This window comes from Engystomops pustulosus, chromosome 5, assembly GCF_040894005.1.
Source record: "Engystomops pustulosus chromosome 5, aEngPut4.maternal, whole genome shotgun sequence".
Classification (NCBI taxonomy): Eukaryota; Metazoa; Chordata; class Amphibia; order Anura; family Leptodactylidae; genus Engystomops; species Engystomops pustulosus.
Genome location: NC_092415.1, coordinates 39,925,169 through 39,950,979, shown reverse-complemented (window position 1 = coordinate 39,950,979; position 25,811 = coordinate 39,925,169). Strand labels below are relative to the sequence as shown.

Below are 25,811 nucleotides of genomic sequence, written 5' to 3'. Positions count from 1 at the left end.
AGCCGACTGTCAGGGTGGGAAGTGCCGGCCAGCGGGAGGGTGATGCCATGTACATGTGCAGGGGTGCGGGCGGATGATATGCTGCCTGGCGGGATGTAATGGAGCAGTGCCGGCCAGCATGTACATGCACATATTGGAGTAGTGCCGGCCCGCAGGCATGTGCTTGTGCAAGGGAATGGGCGGAGGATGTGGCGCCCAGCGGGACGCACGGAGCAGTGCCGGCGGCAGGCATGTAAATGTGCCGGGGGCGGGCGGAGGATATGCAGACGGGATGCCAAGGGTAAGTGCCGGCCGGCAGGTACGTGTGTTGGAGGGTGGGCAGGGGATGTGCCAGCGGGCTGGACCATGTGGCGGACGGAAGCCCGACGCCGCCCCCTCACCCAGCAGGATGCGTGCCGCCTGAGGCGAGATTTTCAACTCGCCTCATGGCAGGTGCGCCCCTGATCGCAAGGTAAGCCTTATTGCACTTGCATCTAGGAAAGTATACATTTTTTTTTTTATGTTTTTTTTTTCACATTGACACCTGACAAGCTGATTTAGGACCCTAAACCACAGGTCTATATGGCTCTCTGCAGCATCTCAATAAATGGTGCAGATTTTACACAGTGGGGGAATTAAGTAAGAGCTGGAACATCATAGGGGGTGCTTAATTGGGTGGCCAGTCACAATTTCAAGGGGAAACCAAGCCATGATGAGAAAAATCTGCCCATTTCAGTTACTTATTTGCGGTGTGATTTCTGCTGGGGGCATTGTGCTGCAGAACCATCCTGTGTCCTTCCTTGCACCCTCCTGTACTCCACACAGGACATTAATACACCTCGGCATGCATTCAAGCAAGGAAACAACACAGAGACTGATAAACAACATTTTTATTGGTTCAAGTGAAATTCTGAAAATCAAAAGTGAAACATTTTCGGTTCAGAATTATAAATAAAGGGAAAAAAATGCAAATAAAGACTTTTTTTTTTCCACAGCAAGAAACGTTTAAAAGAGACGACATTCCATTGGTAAGTACATGGGCAGGCGGCTCGCTGTCCAGCGTACAGTATAACAACCAATTATAAATAGCATCTTATGTAAAATACAGCTGTGCACATCTTTAGAAAAATACCAACATTTTTTTGTTTCAGCTTCGTTTTTATAAAAGCCTAAAAATCGTACAATAGAAATGTAGCCAACATGCTAATTAGTGGTTTATTACCCAGTATTATCTTCAAGGGGGGGGGGGGGGACATGTATAACAAACAAGGTTTCAGTAAGAAATGTTTAAACCCCATCCAAGAGGTGTCTGAGCTATACAGGAGGCAAAGAAGTTCTCAAATATATATATATATATACACATACAAAAGTTTAAATAACAATTTAGTGTCTTATTATTGACTCTGTAGCTAAAACTATATAGAACAATATGTTAATAAATATACATGTTTTATATATATATCCATCTGTGTTTCTCAATACAAGCATTCACTATAGGGGCGAAAAAAATATATAAAAATATGCATCCTGCTGTCTGTAGATTAAAGGCTATTCTGTTTTCAGCTAATAAAGCTCATCCTATGTATAATAAAAAGTTCTAGTTTTATAGTTTTCTCTGTTTGCTTTAATGTTCTGGGAACCTTCATTGTTTACTTCGAGGGGATACAAACCTGTCCTGGTTATGTGATGGAAACCCAGAGCACTGCTACACCTATTGTGCCTAACAACGATCCTTGTCCCCAAAAATCTATGACCAGGATAGAGTTTTATTCCTTCGACATAAATAGTGAGGGTAAATTTGACTTCTACGGGAGGCAGTGAAAGTCTACTGCGCCCACACAGTGATTGATTGACAGCAAAAGTCCTGATCACTCCGACCACAAAGAGTGATTGACGGCGGGTGTGGGCGGAGTAATCAGGATTCTTGCTGGCAATCAGTGAATGTGGGCGGAGTAAGCAAGACTCTTGCTGGCAATCACTGAGTGTGGGCGGAGTAATCAGGACTCTTGCTGGCAATCAGTGAATGTGGGCGGAGTAATCAGGACTCTTGCTGGCAATCACTGAGTGTGGGCGGAGTAATCAGGACTCTTGCTGGCAATCAGCAAATGTGGGCGGAGTAATCAGGACTCTCGCTGGCAATCATTGAGCTTGGGCAGAGTGATCAGGACTCTTGCTGACAATCACTGTGTGTGGACGTAGTAATCAGGACTCCTGCTGGCAATTACTTACTATAAGAGTCCTGATAACTATGCCCACACAGTGACAGACCACGATGTGTCCACGTACACATAATACAGGAAGACCTGTCCATCATTCTGTCTAGTGGTTGTAAGCAGGACTCCAATACTCTCTGCAGTCCTGACAGGATTTATCCAGATTTTTATGTACAATACAAATACAAATTTATAAACCTATAAATCACAGATTTGGATTTATTACACAATGAATAAGATTCACCAGTCCAAACTGTGCTACACCATTAACACTGCTCCCATTCACTTCTAAAATCTCCTAGAATCTGTCACAACACGCTTATATAGGACACGTCAAAGGATAGCAAACACCAGTTATACTCAGCTTTGCATTAAGCCATGCAGACTACTTCAATTTGTCACAGATAAACCCAAAAGATCAAAAAGTAGGAAACACTCTTCATGAAGATAAACTCTGCATTTCTACATCCAAGCCCTTTTAGTCTGAATAACATTTGAAAGTAAAAATATCTTCCCGACTTACAAAAATGAAAAAAAAAAAACCTCATAAAATTCGAAAAATTAAAAAAATAAAATAAAAACAAAACAGAAAAAACACCACAACATAATCTAGTAAACATGAAAATATTAGATGTTCTCAGCAACCAATTGCACGTTATAACAGCAGGTGAAGACTATTTAAGACACTATAGAGGGCACACTGGCAAAAAAACCCCCCACAAAGGTTTAGGTCAGTTTCAAGTAAAACTATGCGCAGGCAGATGTTACAGCAGTATATAGGTCATACATTTTATTCACAATTTAACAATGTTTTTTTTTTTTAAGAACACCTGATTCTTTAGGTCCTGTGACTGCAGACTGTACACACCGTCCTATGGAGAGTCTGTGTTCATGCAGAACAGCCTGGGATGCACCTGTAGGATGTGCACCTACAGGATGTGACTTCTATAGAAAGCAGCACTGGAAGGTGACATGTTACACACCAGTTTCCTAGCATTTATGCCACTTTCTTGATTTGGAGACTGTAGGGATTCAGAAGGGTCAGACCCTGCATTAACAATATCCCATCAAAGTGTGACCAGAGACATAACCCTATTATATTATAGTAGATCTGTACGAAAACTGCTCAAACTGCGTCTGCAAAGTGAAAAGAGGCACTCAACACTGCAAAGTTAAAGGCCTTATGCACCCCACAGTATGGCACCCATAGCCAGCTATGTGCCCATTGTGTACCCTATAAAACTGGAGACGAGCAGAGGGGACGGAGTCTCGTGACATGTACATCTAGGATTTATGCATAAAGTTGGTACAAAGACTGCAGAATCGGGACTAGAAGAACTAGCAAGCATCAGGACAGGGGCAGCTAAAGGGCTATCCTGACCAAAGCATTGCTGACAAGTGTTAGATAGGTGGGGATAGAATGGGGCACCCACCTCTACGACTAGGAGCAGCCTGACTGGTGGGGTGACAATGACTCTACATAAAATATATGGCAGATACACTGTAGTAAATTTTGCACGCTTGTACATTTTTTCAAGAACAAGAAAAAAAAAAGTCCTTTATATCAGTTACTATATATCTAGCATCAGCAAAAATACAATCTATAATGTATATATTTATATACCGTGCATTACCTATGCCAGGGGGTTTCGTTTTCATATGAAATAACTTTTTGTGCAATATGAAAGCCAAACAAAACAGCCAATATCATCAAAATTAAAAAATTAAATATATATATTTTTTTTATTTGTGCCATTCTTTGAAGAACAAAATGTGCCCAAATGTATCACTGTGCAATTGTCCTTCCAATATACCTATCTATCTATACACGTACATCGTCTAGAGGCCCTGACCCTGACTAGATCTGTTAGAGACGCCCTCTTCTATAAAGTAGAAAACTATAGGATTTGTCACAATCCATTTCAATTAAAAAAAATTTTTCAAATAAAATCCTCTAAACAAAAAAAAAAAAAAAACAAAAAAAAAAAAACAATCACACGTGGCGATTTCTGTACGTACGAGTCTTCCAATAAATAATGTGATGGGTGTGTGTCTATATTTATAAATAATACCGCATAGGAGTAGAGTATAGGAGCCCGGTTCCTCTTAACCTACAAGCATGGAAGCAAATTCATCGACCCGAACCGAGAGAAACATACAAGTGTCAGGAGTCTGCGGCCCCAGGGGTCCCGTCCAGCCCTTAGTTATGTACATATCTATACATATAAATATGACAGTGAACGGTACCATGACATCAATTCAAAATAACTAAAAAAACACGAGCAAACAAGACGAAAAATAAATTTTTTTTTGAAAATAATATTTTGTTTTTATATTTTTAAATGAAATAAAAAATAAAATAAAATAAATAAGTTAAAGCAGTCACACTGAGAAGCGCTGCCAATGCACAGCGGAGGCAGGTCATCTGTATCCTCTGCCATTTCCCATACCTAGAGGAACTACGTAATGTGAATACTGCTCAGGTTCTACACTGTGCAAAGACCTATAAGCTATTATTATTATTATTTTTAAATAAAATCTTGTGAAAAATAAAAAAAAAAAGTAATAAAACTGCAACTGGTTAATAGATAGTAAAGTGGCAGCTCTTTATCTTCCATAGTAGATGGAGGCTGTTGTCCCCGGTAGTTACGGTTATCCATACGGTATAAGGGGTCGCCGGGGTCAGCCTCCACGCACAAGCCAATGAAATCCTATCTCCCGCAGCGCTGCAGTGGATGGTAAAAGCAGCAGGTAATGGAATAAGACTGGTGAGTGATGCTGCTGACTATTTCTTCTGAGATACGAGAAAACTTTGGAACCACATCCACAGCAACTGAATCCTCGGAGCACATTCCTCTGGCAGTCGCTTTTCCCATCTCCTCGCTATAAACGTCAGGCGGCAGAATAGTAAGGCAGCTGTCCGCTTCCATCAACCAAAAGTGCTGGTCTGGTGGTGGCCGCTGGCCATCGCCCCTGACTAGGCTCTTACAGCAGAATGTGTTTTGCCCTCTGACACGGTGACTGACCCATCGATCCGAGCGGTACATGACTACCCGCAGATCAGAGAGGTCTCACAGGCTTCACACACATACACATTTTTTTTATATTTAATTTTTTTAAACAACCCATCTTGCTTCCAAAAGTTTAAGCCTTCTCTTTCCCCTTTATCAGGACAGAACAGGTGCCATAAAAAACAGCTTATGGCACTAGTAACTGGGAACTGTGTGCCAACACCTCTCGTAGTCCGGACGTCACTATGAAAACGGAAATACAAAAGAAAAATGCTGAATTTTTGACATTTAAGCTCACATTAATAATTTGCATTCTTAGTGTACATGAGTAATGGCTCATTGCTAGGGAATGCCATCCTTTTATAGGAAGTCTACCTGTGGCCCCTGCGCATGCGCAGTAGCGCCGGGTCCCCTGACTGCTTCAGCACAGCTTCTATACCAGCGCATGCACACAACTTTGCACAGAGCTCACCTGTAGCCGAGGACACAACGGGAGGCACTGCGTTAAACAGTCAGCACGGTTGTGCAAGGAGGCGTCTCTGGAGGGCTACTGGGGGGGTCATGGAATAGCCCCCAGAGCTCAGAGAGGCAATAACACGTTCCCAGTAGCCTCAGCAGGCATAATAATAAAACAACAATTTTAAAGACACAGGCTACATGCCAGGCCTCTACCATGGGTCATCTATATGGATCTACTTTGATAAGTAAATTCCAGACGGTAAATTTCCTTTAAGATCTATGGTGGTCTGAACCCACCAAAGACATGGGCCACAAACTGCTTCACTGGTGTTTCAAGCCAAATAGCTGCACCTTAATGAGGTCACAATACAGGTGCTGTGCTATTCTCAGTAGGACCCCTCATCAATCCGGAAGTAATGGTATATCCTAGCGATACAGGAGATGGGGATAACAATAGAGGAAATAAGTTATTACCTGTACCAGTGTCCAATCAGGTGAGAAAATGAACAAAAAGAATTGCCAAACCCACGTTTAGGAGCATAACCAGGGCGATCAAGATCGAATTGGGCCCCTGCAAACAAGAAGAACAATTATTACATCAAAGAACTTACAGGACCACTACGGAGTCTTGTTATCCTGCCGGCTTTCCCATACTCCCCCTATATACATTTGGGGTACATACCGTACACCGACATTCAATGGGATTTTTTGGACAATAATATAAAGTAAACCAAGTTTTCTACAACCTCACGATTCATATACTAAAGCCGAGTTGACGTGAGATTGGCTCCGGCGAGTGTTCTGGGAAGGGCGTGCGAGGCAGGCGGCCTGGAGTTTGATAGCGTATACACGTTATATTCAATTACCTCCACAAACACGTCAGAAATAAGGCGGCTGGTGGCGCTGTGATTAGATCCCTCGAGAGCCATCATTGTGAATCATTGCAGTATATAAGAGTCTTATTAGATAGTCAGTAATCTACGTTAAGACTCGTATACAAGCAGCTTGCTAACAGTGAAGAAGTAATCACAACTCGGCAGGATAGAACTCGCCTTCCTGTACTATTTATACATAACCCTTTACCAAAATGTACTGCCTAAAAGATACCCGCCGGCTGCAGACACAAGGCCCAGTCAATCATTCTGCAAACTCAGCCGCGCACAGTCTGTCATCTCAGCCTCCTCTAATGACTCCGCCAGGTCACAGCTAGATGTTTTCACATCGTTTTTTTATATGGAAGTTAATACATACATATAGCACATGGTATGAATACATAGTGGTCTAACCATTAGATGCTAAAATACATTAATTTACCTTTTCCCATTGCTCCTTATTCTCTGACACTAGGTTGGTCCCCAGCTATAAAGGGATCCAGCACAATGTTTCCAATAGCTTATGTTTTATACTATATTATGGGATGTTATAGAAATCCTAATATAAAGCATAGCCTTAGCTCCCAGCCCTGGGGGCTTGGACACGCCCCAGTAGCCTCTGCAGTCAATTTATATATTACTTAGGATTATTAAATTACAGATTAGGGCAGAAGCAGGCAGAAGCAATCTACCATCAGATCCATATTATACTATTCTGATGGTAGATTCCTCATGGTTTCCTTTAAAGGGATCCTGACACCATGGACCTAATTTTCACTAAAGACAGGTTAGAGAAGCCTATTACAGCTGCATTGCACATCTGCCTTTCTGCTTTCTCTAAGTGTTCTTTAAGCTTAGCTCCGGGCCCCCACCTTTGTGCTTTTGTACAGCTCCTTCCTCCTGCTCCTTCACAGAGCTCACAACCTGATGAACTGACATCAGTGGCTGAGAAAGGAGCTATAAAAGAGCACAAAGATGGGGGCCAGGAGCTAAGCAGTCACATGTTTTTTGAAATACATCCAAACCAAAGCCCAACCCCTGGGACTACACAGAGGATTCTGTCAGGGTGCAAGGTAAGTTATAACACACAATTATATTGTAATGCAAATACTTAGAGAAAGCAGAAAGGCAGATGTGCAATGCAGCAGTAATGGACTTCTGTAATCTGTCTTTAATGAAAAAGAGATCCCTGGTGACAGGTTCCCTTTAAATAGGAAAAGTGCACAAATAAATAGAATTTCCACAGACTAATGATATGGGCTGTTAGATATATCAGCATCACTAAGTGCGAGAGTTGCTATAGATTAGCATTTCTCTCCTGCAGCTGCCAAATGCAAGATGATCTACATAAAGCAAATAACGCGAATGTACCACGGGTAAAGTGCAGGTGGGAAGCCAAAATAGTTCCTACGTAACTTACACCTGCTTTTTCTGAATATGGAAGCAGTTTTATAAAAGCAGAGAAGAATTTATGGTTATTAATAAGACTATGAATAATATACACACATTGTAACACATACTTCGGGTTGTTTTGCTGAAGTATATAGCTAGTAAGTCAGTATGACTGAATCATGGGACACACTCCGTGATATCCAGGACTCCTTGGAGAAGCAGTGAGTCCTGGCTCACCCCATCTACACACAAGGATAAGACTCTTCTGTATATCCGGATACAAGAAAGCTGTGAGGACGGAGTAAGAAGGACTCATAGCGTCTCCTCTAGGAGTCTTGGCAGGAGTTACACTGCTCATCTTTTCTATCTCTATCGTATCTGGTCCTTGGTTTTACACATATTCATTTTTAAGAATTACTTGACAGGGGTATGTTCAAGGGCACTCACCAAACAAGAATTTGGATCATCATTAAAAGAGAACGGGTCCCCTTATACCTCCATTATAAACCTTACATGAAGGTGTACAGGCATTGTGATGATTGTATTCCACTGCGCACAAAAAACAGCTTTTACTCCACTTCTCTGCATGCGCCAGGAATGTGCGCTCAATGCATGGCGCAGGTGCCATAAAGAGTTAGCCGCTCGCGCAAGTTCACATTGGTGTGCGGCTGGCCAGCTCTTTATCGCACCCATTACATTGGACCTGAGGAGAAAGCATGGCAGCTCCTTATTTGCTGGTGCACTGTGTATGCGCTATTTTTAGCTCACAGCGGAATCTTACAGAAACCTCAATAAAATTGTCGCAATGCCAGTACAGCACTCCGTAAGGTATTGTGTGAAGTTTATTATGGAGGTTTGAGGTAACAGATTCCCTTTAAATACTACTTAAAAAGATTATGATTTTATAGTACCTGGGACTTGGGGTGAGGAACCACCAGACCTGATACATTTAACCTGAAAGCATCAAATCTGCTACAAACTGTTACAATTCCATAGAATCTGTGGCCGTGCACAAACCTATTGAAGGATTTGGAATTTATGGCAATTCCAAGAGTCTCACAACAAGTCTTCCATACAGATAATTTGGGTGATTGCAGTGGGGAATTTTTCATTGGGAGACCAGACTGCACCAAAATCAGATTATCAGATTTATTGGAACAAAAAAATAAAATGTTTTAAACTAATTTTTTTAAAAACTGGTTTAGGACCTGTAGGAAGTTTTAAAACTTTTTATCCCTTTATCCACTAAACTTTACAATCGGATTGTGCCAATATGGTGGAGACCTTCTTTTTTTGGTGGTCCAGCATCCTGATAAATCCAGGACTAAAACCACCTGAGGTCCAATCGTCAACCCTGAGGGGTATCCTACCAGCAGGACCCGATACCATATAAAAATCAGTGCTGTGATATGTCACAACCGAACATGGCGAGGGGAAGAATATGGACTCACTGAATCCATTCATTTAACCAAAATAATAAGTGATCGGCATTATTTTTGCCGTTATTTTTAATTCTGCTTTATGGTGAGGAACTTGGCCATGTCACCAGCTTTCAGGCTCAGATTTAAGTTCGAGATGCCTAATAATTAATGTCCCTCATCTCACGCGTGTGAGAAGCCATACAACTGACAATACTTTACCACTAGAGATCCAAGGGCGATTTGACCGATGAGAAAGTCTATACTAATCTAAGGCACAAAGGGGGAAATCTTCTCGGAGTAAGGGGCTGGATCATATTTAGACGCTGCTAAAATTTATCACAGTTTAATCACTTCATCTCCTTCACAAACCTAAATTTTTGTACAAAAAAAATCCCAATAAAAGTAGTAAGTAAAACTTACTGAATTCATCCCATTTTCAACAGGTGATACTGAATCATTCTTTTTTTGATTCTTTGGTGCCACTTGTTGGGGTGTAACTTTTGGCTCAGGCGTGCTTTCTTTGGCATCTGGCTTTGTTTGGGGCTTTTTAGGGCTTTGTTTTTGGGGTGGTGGCACATTTACTGTTGATGGAAGCTTTTTGGGATTGGAGTCTTCTTTGACAGCTAAATGCGTTGATGTATTTACAGATCCAAAGTAACTATGGAAATCAGCGTGGAGTTCCCCATTCCCAGTGCTGCTTGGGTTATGGCCGTATGAAGCCTTTGGTGATTGTTTGACAATGGCCTCCTCTTTTACGGGAGCTTTAGGCGGCAAAGGTTTCAAGGAAGCAACAGGCAGATTTTCGCTGGACACACTTTTCCTTTCCAGATTCGGGGGTGCTACGGGGGCGGAGTTAGAATTTTTCCTCTGTATATCCTGTGAAGAAGACTGCTGAGGCTTCTTTCGCTTTTCTTCTGGCGTTCTTGGAGGAGTCGTTCCTTTCCTGTAAAAATGTGGCGACTCTTTTGGAGAAGGTTGTTTTTTGGGCAATTTTTCTTCAGTGTTCTCTTTTACTTCAACAACGTCTTGAAATTTTTGTCGGACATAATCTGGCCCTGGAATAAGTAAAAAGAAGATATAGTTAGTGGGGTGTCAATTAGGACATAGATGGAGGGGATCATGTGTTCAATGGGGTGTCCAAAGATCAGTTTATCCTTAGTGCACCGCCATAGTACAGAGGAGCAGTAGTGGTAACACATGCCATTAACCTCAAACAATATTCTACTATAGCAGTGGTGGCAAACCTATGGTAGTGGTGTCAGAGCTGGCACTCGGAGGCCTCTCTGTGGGCACACGGGCTGTCTCCCAGGCACAGAATTTGCCAGACATGGCACCTTCCTGCAGTCTCAGGCAGTCCAAGTAGTGCCCTGCTATTTTAAAGTGACTCCCCCTGTGCTGCTTGGTCCTATCCGAAGAGTAAAAATGTGTGGACAGGGTCGGATTGGAGCTCCAAAATTCTGGTAGCAATAAGTTTGTTGCTGCCTAAATTGCCGTGTTTGCCCTTGGGAAAAGCTTGTGTTTCTCATTTTGGGCACTCTCTCTAAAAGGTTCGCCATCACTGTACTATAGGGTCTCCAAAACATTCAGAATTATCAACTTTTTAATCAGTTGCAGAAATGACCCCCATTTCACTCTCATGAGTTAGTGTTGTACATAGTAAAGTAAAATCTGGGAACAGAACTAAAAACACATCTGCCAGCAGCTCATTTTGTCTGGTTTCACCTGCTTGCAGAATGGGAAGCGCAGGATAAATTTACTGATGGTACAAACTGCACTATAGAAATTAATGCTAAATTAAGGGCAGAAAAGAGTCTTCCGTTAGCCATCCGCTACTTCAGATAGACAAAATAGTCTACAGTCCACTGTAGTTCAAGTCCAATTATCCGTTCAGATAATGGAAGGCCAAATGCATGATGTAAAAAAGGACACCATTACAAGTCCATTGAAATCAATGAAGAAAAACGGCTCTGTTAGTAATCTGGTATTAACAATACTAAACAGGAATGGCAAAACAGAAGGCTGAACGCAGACATGAAGAGGCCCTTATAGAGGTCTCCAATTTAACAAATTCTGTGCAACAACTAATAGATTTAGTGGAAACCAAATGGAGTTAAAAAAAAAAAGGAAAAATTAAAAAAAAAATGTTTACATGCAATCTTTCCTACAAAAATTTTGCGATATAACCCTTATTCTTGAAATTTAACATCTGGAAGTGAAAAGGTTAATCCTTTAAGGGTGTAAGGCTGTACACAGACTAATAATACATTCTCATAGCAAAATTACACAGAACTCCAGCGTCAAAGCAGCTGGGAAATACAATTCTCTGTGCTTGTCCCTGGAGCCCATCAGCAAACAAATCCAGAAATCTCAGCTTACACTGCTCTATAATGTGCTAACAGATAGCAGGGTGCAGGCTCTATGGCCTGCTGACACCCTCCAAGGAAGGAACCTTATCCTGCACGCTGGCTACATGAATACAGAACATCTTATGTTAACAAAATGCTGGGTCACTGCCAAAATAAAACATGAAAAATTACTAAACAGGTGCAAATTTAGAAATCTAGGGAAAAAAATAACATGAAAAAAGTGCCCAATGAGAAATCCAGAAGACCACCCATTATTTGGACAAATACTCCAGTGTCTGATTTCCACTTCCCCAGATATTATGATAATGGTCATCTTCCTTGAGAAGCCCACAGTCCTGTAGTAGGCCATTCAGCACGAGACGGAGACGCATTTATCCTGTGGATATGTCATAAGGAGTCTACATGGGAAAACCCAAGTTAAAGGGAACCTGTCACCAGATTTTACCCAAATAAACTACTAGCCCCCTCAGGTAGGGTATAAAATGTCCAATTCTAAAATTGCCTTTTTTATCTAACCAGTTTTTCTCCTCCAAAAAGGCTGCATGGAGAGTGTCAATTCAGATGCCTCTTGTGTAGTATCTAGAAACTTGCAATTGCTGTTTTATTAAAGATAAGAATCACATCTTTCAGATTGCATCAGGCTTGCGGTTCTGTGAGCTACAGAATCAGAGATAAAGGCAGTTAAAAGGCAGAAACTAGATCTTTATCTGCATTTCCAACAACGGGATGTCTTTAACTGCCCATAGCCACTGGTCTGTAGCTCAACTGATATGATCTGAAAAATTAGATTTTTATCTTTTATATGACACCAAACACAAGTTTCTATTTACTATAGAAGCAAAGTCAGGGAGTCTGAAATTATGCTCACCCAAAAGCTACCACACTTGACTCATCACAGGCAAAATATGACTCTTCTCTGACTTTTCATATGACTTTGGAGGTGATTTTTGTCTAGGCAAACAGGTGAGATTTTACATAAGAGAGGGAATTTTAGAAAGGACATTTCTGATGACAGAGTCCCTTTAAATTGCAGAGGATTTATCATTCAGTATCTGACTCTCGGATTAAATCTGGTTTTGTATATCTATGCAGTATCTTACTGACCGCTCTACTGGGATTTCTACATGTACAGTCAGTGGCCATTGCACCCCTGATCACCACACACCTTTAATGGTCTGTCTCAGACACAAAGTACAAGTAACCCATATATATATATATATATATATATATATATATATATATACATACACATACATACATACACACACCAGCCACTTTATTAGGTACACCATGCTAGTAACGGGTTGGACCCCCTTTTGCCTTCAGAACTGCCTCAATTCTTCGTGGCATAGATTCAACAAGGTGCTGGAAGCATTCTTCAGAGATTTTGGTCCATATTGACATGATGGTATCACACAGTTACCGCAGATTTGTCGGCTGCACATCCATGATGCGAATCTCCCGTTCCACCACATCCCAAAGATGCTCTATTGGATTGAGATCTGGTGACTGTGGAGGCCATTTGAGTACAGTGACCTCATTGTCATGTTCAAGAAACCAGTGTGAGATGATTCCAGCTTTATGACATGGCGCATTATCCTGCTGAAAGTAGCCATCAGATGTTGGGTACATTGTGGTCATAAAGGGATGGACATGGTCAGCAAAAATACTCAGGAAGGCTGTGGCGTTGCAACGATGCTCAATTGGTACCAAGGGGCCCAAAGAGTGCCAAGAAAATATTCCCCACACCATGACACCACCAGCCTGAACCGCTGATACAAGGCAGGATGGATCCATGCTTTCATGTTGTTGATGCCAAATTCTGACCCTACCATCCGAATGTCGCAGCAGAAATCGAGACTCATCAGACCAGGCAACGTTTTTCCAATCTTCTACTGTTCAATTTCGATGAGCTTGTGCAAATTGTAGCCTCAGTTTCCTGTTCTTAGCTGAAAGGAGTGGCACCCGGTGTGGTCTTCTGCTGCTGTAGCCCAACTGCCTCAAAGTTCGATGTACTGTGCGTTCAGAGATGCTCTTCTGCCTACCTTGGTTGTAACGGGTGGCGATTTGAGTCACTGTTGCCTTTCTATCAGCTCGAACCAGTCTGCCCATTCTCCTCTGACCTCTGGCATCAACAAGGCATTTCCGCCCACAGAACTGCCGCTCACTGGATGTTTTTTCTTTTTCGGACCATTCTCTGTAAACCCTAGAGATGGTTGTGCGTGATAATCCCAGTAGATCAGCAGTTTCTGAAATACTCAGACCAGCCCTTCTGGCACCAACAACCATGCCACGTTCAAAGGCTCTCAAATCACCTTTCTTCCCCATACTGATGCTCGGTTTGAACTGCAGGAGATTGTCTTGACCATGTCTACATGCCTAAATGCACTGAGTTGCCGCCATGTGATTGGCGGATTAGAAATTAATAACGAGCAGTTGGACAGGTGTACCTAATAAAGTGGCCTGTGAGTGTATGTGTATATATATCCATACTATAGATATAAGACTATATTATACTCCGGGACGATTACCATCCCAATCTTCCAAATTGGTCCTCTATTGTCCGCCATTAACTCTACTTAAAAAGTGATTAATTTTGGACATCAAAACTGTAAGCGAAACACAGATTTCTCTATTTAATCTGACAATTAGAAGAAACACAACATCTCTTAATTACTGGAACGTTATGATCTTTTCTTCTGATGGTTACAATTTCCATTAGGTGTATGATAATGCTTATCATTAGCAATTGTTAAGGTGCCAATTTCTTCCATCCCCCACACCCTCCTCCACATACATGTCTTGTAAGATCTCCGGGTAACAATGACTATTCTGAGAACATTTATCCTCCGTAATCATAATGCTCGGCAGCAGTCACTCAGTAGGGAGCAAGTCATCTAATTCTAATATAAAGATCTTCATACCATGAAAGACAAACAATTATATACTGAGCTAAACCTACATGAGCATGTACCCAATAACCAGGACTGCGGCCCTCGGCAATTTCCTTCAGCTCCATAGAGATTAATGGAGCAGACGGTCACATGCGGCTGTCTGCTCCATTACATGGAACGACGAGGGGTCCGACAGAGGTTCGTGGGACCCCTCGTTGTCGTGATCATCACAGAAACCCCCACCGATGAGCAAGTTAGGCCCTATCCTGTGAATAGGGCCTAACTTACAGTATGTTGGTAGGAAAAACCCTTTAACCACGTGAATGACTCTGGCAAAGCTGCTGGAGACACTTAAATTGGATTCAATTGCTGCCCCCTATGAGCTCTTCAGGGGAGGTCTATTTTTAACCCATTGATTACAATGTGCGATTTCACATAGTAATAAATGATGAGGAATAGTTCCATATGTTAGGATCAATCAGACAACCTAGGGTTAAAAGTACCCTAGGGTGTCTGAAAAATAGAAAAAAAAAATAAAATGTCAAAATATAAAAATTCAGATCACTCTCCTTTCCCTAAAACCGATATAAGTAAACAGTAAAAATCAAACACGATCTATCAAAATATAATAATGGTTATTCCTGTCGTTTAATCAGTTAAGGAAAATAGCGCCCAAAGTTGAAAGTGCCACTTTTTTTTTGCCATTTTGCAAAATATAAGTGAAAAGTGATCAAAGGCTCACACAGTCCTCAAAATGTTAGCATTGAAAACGTCATCAAAAATTGAATTCCACTTCCCAGCACTCGGCATGGAATATTAAATAACGTCACTATGAAGTGCAATTTGTTACACAAAAAACAAGCAATCACACAGCTCTTTACAAGGAAAAATAAAGAATTTATAAATTTTTTAAGGTGGGGATCAAAAAACAGAAACACAAAAATGAAAAAGAGCCAAGTCGTTAAGGGGTTAAAAAGATGAGAGTGGTAGAACCTCAACTATGAGACACAAAATGTGAAAACAAATCCAGAAAATCAGGTTGTTTGATTTTTAAAGAATTTTTTTTCAAATTATCCTGGAAAATACATATATACTCGAGTATAAGCCGAGGTACCTAATTTTAACAAAAAAAAAAAAAAAGGAAAAATCAAGTATAAGTCGAGGGTGGGAAATGCATTGGTCCCAGCCTCCCAGTATACAGACAGCCAGTGCATGGTGCATGCCCACCAGTATACAGCCTGCAGCCCCTGCCCCCTGAATAATCTGCAGCCCCAGCCCCAGTATACAGCCTGCAGCCCCTGCCTCCTGGATATATAATCTGCAGCCCCTGCTCCCCAGTATACAGCCTGCAGCCCCTGCCCCCAGTATACAGCCTGCAGCCCCTGCCCCCAGTATACAGCCTGCAGCCCCTGCCCCCAGTATACAGCCTGCAGCCCCTGCCCCCAGTATACAGCCTGCAGCCCCTGCCCCCAGTATACAGCCTGCAGCCCCTGCCTCCAGTATACAGCCTGCAGCCCCTGCCTCCTGAATATATAATCTGCAGCCCCTGCTCCCCAGTATACAGCCTGCAGCCCCTGCCCCCAGTATACAGCCTGCAGCCCCTGCCTCCAGTATACAGCCTGCAGCCCCTGCCTCCTGAATATATAATCTGCAGCCCCTGCTCCCCAGTATACAGCCTGCAGCCCCTGCCCCCAGTATACAGCCTGCAGCCCCTGCCTCCTGAATATATAATCTGCAGCCCCTGCTCCCCAGTATACAGCCTGCAGACCCTGCCCCCAGTATACAGCCTGCAGCCCCTGCCCCCAGTATACAGCCTGCAGCCCCTGCCCCCAGTATACAGCCTGCAGCCCCTGCCTCCTGAATATATAATCTGCAGCCCCTGCCCCCCAGTGTATAGCCTGCAGCCGCCTGTATTAAGCCTACAGCTCCTGCACCCAATTATACAGCCCCTGCCCCCCCTTATACAGCCTGCAGCCCCTGTCCCTAGTATACAGCCTGCAGCCCCTGTCCCTAGTATACAGCCTGCAGCCCCTGTCCCTAGTATACAGCCTGCAGTCCCCTGTCCCTAGTATACAGCCTGCAGTCCCCTGTCCCTAGTATACAGCCTGCAGTCCCCTGTCCGAGTATACAGCCAGCAGCCCCCTTTCCCTAGTATACAGCCAGCAGCTCCTGCCCCCCAGTATACAGCCTGCTGCCCCCTGTCCCTAGTATACAGCTGCAGCACCCAGTATACAGCCCCTGTCCAGCCTATAAGAAAAAAAGAGTGTACTCACCTTTTTAAAACAAACTTGAGTATAAGCCGAGTTAAGGTTTTTCAACACATCGTTTGTGCTGAAAAACTCGTCATATACTCGAGTATATATACGGTAAGTATTTGGTCACAGAGGTTGCACTAACATTTTTCCTTAAGGGTAATAATACTCCTTTCACCATTTTTGAGGAGTAATCTCAGCCGAGGAGGAGTATGAAATTTTCAGTAATACAAATATATAACTCCTAGTCGTATATAGTGTTAATAGATTTTTGTTCCATATGACTATGTTTTTACCCTGTATTGTCTAATTTTATTTGTATATGTCCCCTATGATTTGTAAAGCACTACATAAATAAAGATTATTATTTTTATAGATGTCCATTTATAGAAGAAAAATTGTTACAGCCCCTTTTTTTTGTAGCTTCTTGGGACAATTATAGTACTATTTGGGGCCGACGCCGGCCCCAGACCCCCAACCACCCACAGAGTTAGCCAGGGCTGACGCTGCGCCCCAGACCCCACCCACAGAAAGGGCCAGAGCTGACGCCCGCCCAAGACCCCTCCACCACCCACAGAGTGGGCCAGGGCTGACGCCGACCCAAGACCCCTCCACCCACAGAGCGGGCCAGGGCTAACACTGGCCCCAGACCCCACCACCACCCAAAGAGTGGCCCTGCGCTGACACTGAGCCCCAGACCCCACCCACAGAGAGGGCCGGAGCTGACGCTGGCCCCAGACCCCCACCACCACCCACAGAGCGGGCCAGGGCTGACGCTAAGCCCCAGACCCCACCCACAGAGCGGACCAGAGCTGACGCTGGCCACAGACACTCCACCCCCAAGACCCCCTCCCCCATAGACCTGGCTGATGCCTGCCCCAAACCCCTACAGAGTGGTCTGGGGCTGACACCGCTAAAATTATTAAATTTTTTTGGGGGCGGATTGGGGGCATAATGCTTTTTTAAACTGTTTAATTTTTACTTTTAATGTCATTTTTGGTTTTTTTAATTACATTTTTTTTTTACAAGGTCGCATGTGTTCCGTGCTAAACTTATATATAGATCACAGATAACAGTGATCTAATGGTAACAGTCTATTGGATCACTGTTATCAGTGATCTGTATACAGTCATGCAGAGAGGATGCATATAGCACCTTCCCTGCAGCCTCTCACTGTATACAGGAGCTGCTCTGGCTACAAGATTGGGGGGGGGGGGGGGGTTGCGGAGCTACTCAATGCTTCAGCCCGCGGCCGATGTAGAACGTCATGTGACCTGTGCTCCGGTCACATGACTTTCAATCGGAGCCGCAAGATAGCTCGGCAGGAGAGGAGGGATGGCACTATATTGTGGGTGTTGCCGAGCGTTGCGGGCGTGAGCTGCGATCCTGGGCAGCAAGCGCCGGCAGCCAAGCACCCAGCCGGCAGATAACCACCAAGCGTATTTATACGCTTGGCGGTTTTTTTGAGGGGTAAATCGGCCTCTACAAGCGTCATAGACGCTTGTAGAGGCGTTATCGCGATCTCTGTTTGGTCACCTACAATCCAGCAAGATTAATGGCTCTCACAGACCTGTAACTTCTTCTTTACAAGGCTCCTGTGTCCTCCTCTCATTACCTGTAGTAATGGCTCCTCTGTCCTCCTCTCATTACCTGTAGTAATGGCTCCTCTGTCCTCCTCTCATTACCTGTAGTAATGGCTCCTCTGTCCTCCCCTCATTACCTGTAGTAATGGCTCCTGTGTCCTCCTCTCATTACCTGTAGTAATGGCTCCTCTGTCCTCCCCTCATTACCTGTAGTAATGGCTCCTCTGTCCTCCCCTCATTACCTGTAGTAATGGCTCCTCTGTCCTATCCTCATTACCTGTAGTAATGGCTCCTCTGTCCTCCCCTCATTACCTGTAGTAATGGCTCCTGTGTCCTCCTCTCATTACCTGTAGTAATGGCTCCTGTGTCCTCCTCTCATTACCTGTAGTAATGGCTCCTGTGTCCTCCTCTCATTACCTGTAGTAATGGCTCCTGTGTCCTCCTCTCATTACCTGTAGTAATGGCTCCTGTGTCCTCCTCTCATTACCTGTAGTAATGGCTCCCGTGTCCTCCTCTCATTACCTGTAGTAATGACTCCCCTGTCCTCCTCTCATTACCTGTAGTAATGGCTCCTCTGTCCTCCTCTCATTACCTGTAGTAATGGCTCCTCTGTCCTCCTCTCATTACCTGTAGTAATGGCTCCTCTGTCCTCCTCTCATTACCTGTAGTAATGGCTCCTCTGTCCTCCCCTCATTACCTGTAGTAATGGCTCCTCTGTCCTCCTCTCATTACCTGTAGTAATGGCTCCTGTGTCCTCCTATCATTACCTGTAGTAATGGCTCCTGTGTCCTCCTATCATTACCTGTAGTAATGGCTCCTCTGTCCCCCACTCATTACCTGTAGTAATGGCTCCTGTGTCCTCCCCTCATTACCTGTAGTAATGGCTCCTGTGTCCTCCCCTCATTACCTGTAGTAATGGCTCCTGTGTCCTCCCCTCATTACCTGTAGTAATGGCTCCTGTGTCCTCCTATCATTACCTGTAGTAATGGCTCCTCTGTCCTCCCCTCATTACCTGTAGTAATGGCTCCTGTGTCCTCCTCTCATTACCTGTAGTAATGGCTCCTGTGTCCTCCTCTCATTACCTGTAGTAATGGCTCCTGTGTCCTCCTCTCATTACCTGTAGTAATGGCTCCTCTGTCCTCCTCTCATTACCTGTAGTAATGGCTCCTGTGTCCTCCTCTCATTACCTGTAGTAATGGCTCCCCTGTCCTCCTCTCATTACCTGTAGTAATGGCTCCTCTGTCCTCCTCTCATTACCTGTAGTAATGGCTCCTCTGTCCTCCTCTCATTACCTGTAGTAATGGCTCCTCTGTCCTCCCCTCATTACCTGTAGTAATGGCTCCTCTGTCCTATCCTCATTACCTGTAGTAATGGCTCCTCTGTCCTCCCCTCATTACCTGTAGTAATGGCTCCTGTGTCCTCCTCTCATTACCTGTAGTAATGGCTCCTCTGTCCTCCACTCATTACCTGTAGTAATGGCTCCGGTGTCCTCCTCTCTCTACCTGTAGTAATAGCTCCTCTGTCCTCCCCTCATTACCTGTAGTAATGGCTCCTCTGTCCTCCCCTCATTACCTGTAGTAATGGCTCCTCTGTCCTCCCCTCATTACCTGTAGTAATGGCTCCTCTGTCCTATCCTCATTACCTGTAGTAATGGCTCCTCTGTCCTCCCCTCATTACCTGTAGTAATGGCTCCTGTGTCCTCCTCTCATTACCTGTAGTAATGGCTCCTGTGTCCTCCTCTCATTACCTGTAGTAATGGCTCCTGTGTCCTCCTCTCATTACCTGTAGTAATGGCTCCTCTGTCCTCCTCTCATTACCTGTAGTAATGGCTCCCGTGTCCTCCCCTCATTACCTGTAGTAATGGCTCCCGTGTCCTCCTCTCATTACCTGTAGTAATGGCTCCTGTGTCCTCCTCTCATTACCTGTAGTAATGGCTCCTGTGTCCTCCTCTCATTACCTGTAGTAATGGCTCCTCTGTCCTCCTCTCATTACCTGTAGTAATGGCTCCTCTGTCCTCCTCTCATTACCTGTAGTAATGGCTCCTCTGTCCTCCCCTCATTACCTGTAGTAATGGCTCCCCTGTCCTCCTCTCATTACCTGTAGTAATGGCTCCTCTGTCCTCCTCTCATTACCTGTAGTAATGGCTCCTCTGTCCTCCTCTCATTACCTGTAGTAATGGCTCCTCTGTCCTCCTCTCATTACCTGTAGTAATGGCTCCTCTGTCCTCCTCTCATTACCTGTAGTAATGGCTCCTCTGTCCTCCTCTCATTACCTGTAGTAATGGCTCCTGTGTCCTCCTCTCATTACCTGTAGTAATGGCTCCCGTGTCCTCCTCTCATTACCTGTAGTAATGGCTCCTGTGTCCTCCTCTCATTACCTGTAGTAATGGCTCCTCTGTCCTCCTCTCATTACCTGTAGTAATGGCTCCTGTGTCCTCCTCTCATTACCTGTAGTAATGGCTCCTCTGTCCTCCCCTCATTACCTGTAGTAATGGCTCCGGTGTCCTCCTCTCTCTACCTGTAGTAATAGCTCCTCTGTCCTCCCCTCATTACCTGTAGTAATGGCTCCTCTGTCCTCCCCTCATTACCTGTAGTAATGGCTCCTCTGTCCTATCCTCATTACCTGTAGTAATGGCTCCTCTGTCCTCCCCTCATTACCTGTAGTAATGGCTCCTGTGTCCTCCCCTCATTACCTGTAGTAATGGCTCCTGTGTCCTCCTCTCATTACCTGTAGTAATGGCTCCTGTGTCCTCCTCTCATTACCTGTAGTAATGGCTCCTGTGTCCTCCTCTCATTACCTGTAGTAATGGCTCCTCTGTCCTCCTCTCATTACCTGTAGTAATGGCTCCCGTGTCCTCCTCTCATTACCTGTAGTAATGGCTCCTCTGTCCTCCCCTCATTACCTGTAGTAATGGCTCCCCTGTCCTCCTCTCATTACCTGTAGTAATGGCTCCTCTGTCCTCCTCTCATTACCTGTAGTAATGGCTCCTCTGTCCTCCTCTCATTACCTGTAGTAATGGCTCCTCTGTCCTCCTCTCATTACCTGTAGTAATGGCTCCTCTGTCCTCCCCTCATTACCTGTAGTAATGGCTCCTCTGTCCTCCTCTCATTACCTGTAGTAATGGCTCCTGTGTCCTCCTCTCATTACCTGTAGTAATGGCTCCTGTGTCCTCCTCTCATTACCTGTAGTAATGGCTCCTGTGTCCTCCTCTCATTACCTGTAGTAATGGCTCCTCTGTCCTCCACTCATTACCTGTAGTAATGGCTCCTCTGTCCTCCCCTCATTACCTGTAGTAATGGCTCCTCTGTCCTCCTCTCATTACCTGTAGTAATGGCTCCGGTGTCCTCCTCTCTCTACCTGTAGTAATAGCTCCTCTGTCCTCCCCTCATTACCTGTAGTAATGGCTCCTCTGTCCTCCCCTCATTACCTGTAGTAATGGCTCCTCTGTCCTCCTCTCATTACCTGTAGTAATGGCTCCTCTGTCCTATCCTCATTACCTGTAGTAATGGCTCCTCTGTCCTATCCTCATTACCTGTAGTAATGGCTCCTCTGTCCTCCCCTCATTACCTGTAGTAATGGCTCCTGTGTCCTCCTCTCATTACCTGTAGTAATGGCTCCTGTGTCCTCCTCTCATTACCTGTAGTAATGGCTCCTGTGTCCTCCTCTCATTACCTGTAGTAATGGCTCCTCTGTCCTCCTCTCATTACCTGTAGTAATGGCTCCTGTGTCCTCCTCTCATTACCTGTAGTAATGGCTCCCCTGTCCTCCTCTCATTACCTGTAGTAATGGCTCCTCTGTCCTCCTCTCATTACCTGTAGTAATGGCTCCTCTGTCCTCCTCTCATTACCTGTAGTAATGGCTCCTCTGTCCTCCTCTCATTACCTGTAGTAATGGCTCCTCTGTCCTCCCCTCATTACCTGTAGTAATGGCTCCTCTGTCCTCCTCTCATTACCTGTAGTAATGGCTCCTCTGTCCTCCTCTCATTACCTGTAGTAATGGCTCCTCTGTCCTCCCCTCATTACCTGTAGTAATGGCTCCTCTGTCCTCCCCTCATTACCTGTAGTAATGGCTCCTGTGTCCTCCTCTCATTACCTGTAGTAATGGCTCCTGTGTCCTCCTCTCATTACCTGTAGTAATGGCTCCTGTGTCCTCCTCTCATTACCTGTAGTAATGGCTCCTGTGTCCTCCTCTCATTACCTGTAGTAATGGCTCCTCTGTCCTCCCCTCATTACCTGTAGTAATGGCTCCTGTGTCCTCCTCTCATTACCTGTAGTAATGGCTCCTGTGTCCTCCTCTCATTACCTGTAGTAATGGCTCCTCTGTCCTCCTCTCATTACCTGTAGTAATGGCTCCTGTGTCCTCCTCTCATTACCTGTAGTAATGGCTCCTCTGTCCTCCACTCATTACCTGGAGTAATGGCTCCTCTGTCCTCCACTCATTACCTGTAGTAATGGCTCCTGTGTCCTCCCCTCATTACCTGTAGTAATGGCTCCTGTGTCCTCCTCTCATTACCTGTAGTCATGGCTCCTGTGTCCTCCTCTCATTACCTGTAGTAATGGCTCCTCTGTCCTCCTCTCATTACCTGTAGTAATGGCTCCTGTGTCCTCCTCTCATTACCTGTAGTAATGGCTCCTCTGTCCTCCACTCATTACCTGGAGTAATGGCTCCTCTGTCCTCCACTCATTACCTGTAGTAATGGCTCCTGTGTCCTCCCCTCATTACCTGTAGTAATGGCTCCTGTGTCCTCCTCTCATTACCTGTAGTCATGGCTCCTGTGTCCTCCTCTCATCACCTGTGGCAATGGCTCCTGTGTCCTCCCCTCATTAAACACTAAATACTTTAGTTTCTCCACTTATGTTGTCCTCCAAAGAGATTTACATTATATGTAGGTGTCATATGTGGGAAATGATCTACTGTATATGAATCACATTATTACGAACCAAATGTTTATATATTTACCAATACCTCCGGAAACACTGAAAGTTGCTGAAGCGTATCTGGTTCTACAAAGCCATTCATCATGTCTGAAATGACATGCCAGCGATGTATCCACTCCGATTATTCATTTTAATCAGCATTTAATGTGATCGGATGCCCCATACAAGTGCCTCATAGAAAGAATTCTACTTCATCTGCAATTCTTATTAATAAATTACATTCTAGTGAACAAAAGCAAGTAACAAAACAACAGAACATGAAATGTAAAAATGTCCTCAAATTTACAGTTTTTTACTTCGCGCCTTACATGACCTGTCAGATATTTTCTGCCATACTGCTAGGCGAAACACTTTGTAACCCTGACAGGAGCTGCTTCTCTGCTGTATTTTGGATGTTCACACCTCATAGTACAAGTGTCATTGTCCTGACTGAAGGAAAATAGTCTGGAAAAAGACACTGAAGATATAAGAAGATATGAGGTGCAAGCATATTGGAGCAGAAGACCTTACCTAAAAAAAAACAAAAACCTGAAAATGAATGAGAAGTCAATGTAACGCAGTGTAACGACCTGTGAAGCTACAGCACAGATGGGCTCTGGCAATGTCCCCCCCTCATGGCTTATTACTGCAGTCACGGTGTCTGGATCTATAAGTTAAAATAAATTGTAAAGTAAGAGGTTAAAAATTAACTTTATTGCTGTTTTTGGTCCTTTGATGGTCAGCGCAAGATTCAGCAGTGTGGGCAGGCACTAGCTGAGCCGATGCTTCCAGATTCCTCTGTGTTATGAGATGCTGTGTGCTGACAATGTGCTTAGATTATCAGGGTACAGGTTTATATACACTTTTATTTAGCTTCTGAAGATTCTCCTACCCTGTTTCCCCTAAAATAGGACATCCCCTGAAAGTAAGACCTAGTACAATTTTGCCCCGGCTTAGAAATATAAGGCCCCCCCTGAAAATAAGACCTAGCGGCAGTCATTGCAGCGTTTTCCCCCACGCCATACATGAGTATTGGTAGATCTTTTAGATGCTGCAGAAGGTTGTGGGGAAGAATTCATGGAAGTAAATCACTGGTTGTTGTGCTGCAAATGTGACACCAGCAGCCACCAGGATAAGAAGGGTCATTTATGGAAAGTGCTTTTATTAAACATGAGAGACTGGGGGCAATGATTCTAATAGAAATGGAGTCACAATAAATACAGCATGAAATTCAGAGTTTGGAGAGTCATAAGGATGTTAGAGAAGTAGATTTTTTGTTTAACGATAAATGTAAATTCTTGTTCATGGAAAAATAAGACATCCCCTGAAAATAAGACCTAGTGCCTCTTGAGGAGTAAAAATTTATATAAGACACTGTCTTATTTTCGGGGAAACAGGGTAGTACACATGACACATGCTTGATTTTGATGGTAGATTTCCTTCAGAGGGTTATTCTGGCCTTATACCATCAATGACCTATCAATAGGCCAAAGGCTGCAGACTTACCTCCTATTTGTGTCAGTAAGACGTCTACTCGGATTGCCCTAGAGATTATGCTGAACCAGTCCCCTGTTCTTGTGATCGGTGTCGATCCCAGTGATTAGACCCTTGCTGATCAGCATCTTGGACATTGATAACACTAAAAGCTGGGACAACCTCTGGCTCTCAAGATGCCAATCGTTTTACATTTATCAGTTTTAGAATTGAGATTGTATTTTTGATTGTGAAAGTTCTGTAGATACTAAATATGAGAATACTATGACCCCACATGTCTCCTATATAGTCCTGATACAAGTAACACAAGGCTCACTATAATTGATATTGATTTCCCAGCAGCCACAGCAATATGTGACAAGCGCAGTATTTTACAAGTGGTTTGGCCATGCATGAATTCCTCGCCGTGACCTTACAAGCTGTCACATTCTATTAACGGTTATTAATAAAATCTTCACACAATATCATATTCAATGCCCTTCTGTACTTTCCAGCGCTGCGTATAGCATTAAAGCCAATTATGGTAAGCATGGCTTGTTTCAGTGACACCTAGTACACTGGAGGATTGTATGTCATGAACAAGGGTTTTATATCCTGCACAGACTCCAGCAATTTTCTCGATAAGAGACATATTATCCGGATAACAAAGATCCTTTGTATGGTGATATCAGCCATGAAGGAGAAGAGATGTCTCTAATCCATGTAATAATCTGCAGCGTAAAAGCTGATAAACTTCAACGTAATGAGCGGCTCTGATCTTATCATGTGATGATGGGAGTCTTCTTAAATTTGTTAACCATGGCTTCCTTCTAAAATCAACTTTTATAATAATGCTAATGAGCCAGAAGGGCTGGGTGTGTTCCAGAGCCCCTCAGTGCTGCAGCTTCATAGCTCTCTTGTTACGCCCCCAGAGTCCTTATGATCCATTAGCATAATTTTAAAAGTTGATTTTAGAAGGA

The 25,811-nt window shown here is 44.0% G+C and overlaps 1 protein-coding gene across 1 annotated transcript in view; it reads right to left on the bottom strand.

Annotated features, from left to right (window-relative positions):
• Positions 1–852: 852 nt before the first annotated feature.
• JPH1 (junctophilin 1) overlaps positions 853–25,811 on the bottom strand; it is a 72,478-nt gene continuing 47,519 nt past the window's right edge. Inside the window, exons 4-6 of the mRNA XM_072151696.1 lie at positions 9,768–10,402; positions 6,137–6,233; positions 853–5,446 (exon numbers count right to left, since the gene is read on the bottom strand). Coding sequence (XP_072007797.1) covers positions 6,153–6,233; positions 9,768–10,402 — 716 coding nt within the window. The 3' untranslated portion in view covers positions 853–5,446; positions 6,137–6,152. The remainder of the gene's footprint in view (positions 5,447–6,136; positions 6,234–9,767; positions 10,403–25,811) is intronic.